The sequence below is a fragment of the Octodon degus genome, unplaced genomic scaffold (genome assembly GCF_000260255.1).
Source record: "Octodon degus isolate 3935 unplaced genomic scaffold, OctDeg1.0 scaffold00268, whole genome shotgun sequence".
Lineage (NCBI taxonomy): Eukaryota > Metazoa > Chordata > Mammalia > Rodentia > Octodontidae > Octodon > Octodon degus.
The window spans coordinates 2,176,967-2,179,879 of record NW_004524844.1 but is presented as its reverse complement, the minus strand read 5'-3'; the positions used below and the strand labels follow the sequence as shown (position 1 = coordinate 2,179,879).

Here is a 2,913-nt window from a genome sequence, read left to right as displayed (position 1 = left end):
ACCCTGTAGGCCCTGTACCCTGTAGGCCCTGCACCCTGTAGGCCCTGTACTAAATACATTTAAAAAATAAAAATAACAAGGAGGGAGAGAGGGAAACTAGCAGTTTGCAGGATAATAGCTGAGGGGGACAGAGAGCAGCTGCTCCATGAGTGCAAATTTCCTCTTGAGGTGAAGAAAATGTTTTCGATCTGGATAGAAATTATAATTGCACAATACTGTGATTGTACTAAATGCCACTGAGCTGTAACTTTTATATGCTTGGTACAGATCTCGCTACACAGCTCAGACTCATAGTGATCCTCCTGCTTTAGCCTCCCCAGAGCTGGGATTACATGCTTGTGCCACCACATCCAGTCTCAGTGGCTGATTTGGTGCACTGGGAGGGGTCCAGTACAGCATGCAGTATGGGGATCGAACCCAGTTCCTTGTGCTTGCCAGCCAGGCACTTAGACTGCTGAGCTATCTCTCCATCCCTGAGCTGTAACTTTCAAAGGGAAATTTTTGTTATGTGCATTTAAAAGAAAGCAGGGGGGGACCGAAAGCAGCCACCCATGGGATGAGGAGGGCCTGGGCTTTAGTGAGGTCAGGAGAAATTGGAAGGAGGAAGCAGACACTGGGCAGAAGACAGAAAGCAGGGGAGGGGAGCCGAGGAGAATGGGGCTGCGACTGGGAAGGAAGCAGAGAGGCAGAAGCAAGCACAGAGCCTGCTAGAGCTCAGCAGGCACAGAGAAGCCGGCGCCTCGACCCCATCCATTCCCCTTCAGGCCAACACTGATAAATAACCCACGTCTCATTTGCCAGATGCTTGCTGGCTCTAGACCCCTGCTGCATACACCGCAGGGCCACATCTCAATCCTCTCTCCATCCATGTGCTACCGGTCATTCCCAGGGGGGCAACAGAAGCCTGAGGCTGAGCACACCCAAGGACCAGGACCACACTGAGGAGCTGGGTAGTCAGTGAGGGGAAAGGAGGGGCAGGTCACGGAAGACAAAAATGGGAGGTTCTAAACTGGATATGATGGCGCAAGCCCACATCCCGGCCCTCAGAAAGCCACAGCAGGAGGGTCCCTAAATAGAGACCAATCTGATGATGTTTAAAATGGGCTGGGGGGCGGGGCGGGGCCCTAGCTCAGGCCTTTAAGTGGCTGCTTCCACAAAGCTGTCAGCCTCAGGTTGCTGGAGTTCGAACCTCACAACTCTCCCGCTGGCCAAAAGTGCCCTGAAGCCATTCGAGGAACAAAAAAAAAAAAACAAAAAACATCCTTGGATAGGGGAGATGGCTCAGTAGAGTGGGTGCTTCCCTGGCAAGCACAAGGACCTGAGTTCAATCCCCAGTTCCACAAAAATAAATAAATAAGTAAATAAATAAATAAATAAGTAATTAAATAAAATGGGCTGGGGCCAGCCAAAGAGCTCAACGGATTAAAACACCTGCTTACGCAGACACAGGGGCCAAGAGTTCGATCCCCAGGCCTGCCAGGCTGGCCCCACCCCCAGGGCACTCTGAGCAGGCCATTGAAGCTGAGCAGCAATTGAGACTGGGCATGGTGGCCCGCACCTGGAATACCAGCACTTGGAAGGCTGCAAACATCTATGCAGTGAGGCCCTGTACACCCTGTACGCCCTGTGCGCCCTGTACACCCTGTGCGCCCTGTACACCCTGTGCACCCTGTACACCCTGTGCGCCCTGTACACCCTGTACGCCCTGTACACCCTGTATGCCCTGTGCGTCCTGTACGCCCTGTGCGCCCTGTGCACCCTGTGCGCCCTGTACGCCCTGTGCGCCCTGTACGCCCTGTACACCCTGTCCTAAATACAAAAAGAAAAGAGAAAAAAAATGGGCTGAGGATACAACTTAGCGAAAAAGCATTTGCCTACCATACATGTGGGCCCAGCAACAGGCTCATCCTTTTACAGGCTTTATTACTGACTGTATTCACTCCAAGTAATCTTGACAGTCTAGTTCCTGAGCCCTGAGCCTTCCCAGTCACCCCGTGCTGCCCAGGGCCTACCTGATGGTGTAAGCCGAGGTGGAAGAGACAATGAGGGCGCTGACCGTCTGCTGCAGGAGGGAGATCTCCTGTCGGGGAGAAAGACAAATATATGTCTTGGCTGCCACCCACGGCTCACCCCTCCCAGCCCAGCCTGTCATGATCAGCCACCATGACAGGCACTCAGACATACAGAGAACCCAGAGAAGGCTGTGCAGAGCTGCAGGCTGACAGGGCAGCTTCCACAGAGCAGTCGGGAGACACCCACACGGCAGAATGCAAGGGGCCACCCTGCCTTCTTGCTTGGCTAGGAAATGTGTATGAATTTTATCCTATGCTCTGAGTTGTATGGGGCTCATCATGCCTGTGACCCCAGCACTCAGGAGGCTGAGGCAGGAGGATCACCATGAGTTTGAGGCCAGCCTGGCTACAGAGTGAGTTCAAGGCCAGCCTGGACTACAGGTAGGTGCTCGTGCTGCTGAGATATCTCCCTGGCCCCAACCTGGGAGACCCTGTCCCAAAAAAAAAAGAGGGGGGGCTGGTGAGGAGTTGGGGTTCCTTCAAGATGAAAGGGCAGAAATGATATACACATGCTCATACATAGATATACAGATATGTAAGCACACATGCCCATGTGCACACAGATACACATTTACTTTTGCAAAAATAGAGGGATGGATAACTGGAAACTAAGGAGCCTGGGTACGTGGGCACATGCCTCTGATCCCAGCACTCAGGAGGCTGAGGCAGGATGATCACCTAGAGTTCAAGACCAGCCTGGGTCCCGAGTTCGATCCCTGGTACTACAAAAGGGGGGGGGTATAGCTCAGTGGCACGTGCACCTGCCTGGAATGAGGCGGAATGTTTTCCCCGAACACCTTTTGGAATAGTTTTGATCTGGGTTTCTTCTTCATATTTATAT

The 2,913-nt window shown here is 52.7% G+C and overlaps 1 protein-coding gene across 2 annotated transcripts in view; it reads right to left on the bottom strand.

Moving 5' to 3' along the window:
- The window catches only part of Ccdc114 (coiled-coil domain containing 114), a 20,085-nt gene that overhangs the window by 7,668 nt on the left and 9,504 nt on the right, over nt 1-2,913 (bottom strand). For both annotated transcript variants that reach the window (XM_004646533.2, XM_023706738.1), the window contains exon 7: nt 2,013-2,080. In XM_004646533.2, coding sequence (XP_004646590.1) covers nt 2,013-2,080 — 68 coding nt within the window. The remainder of the gene's footprint in view (nt 1-2,012; nt 2,081-2,913) is intronic.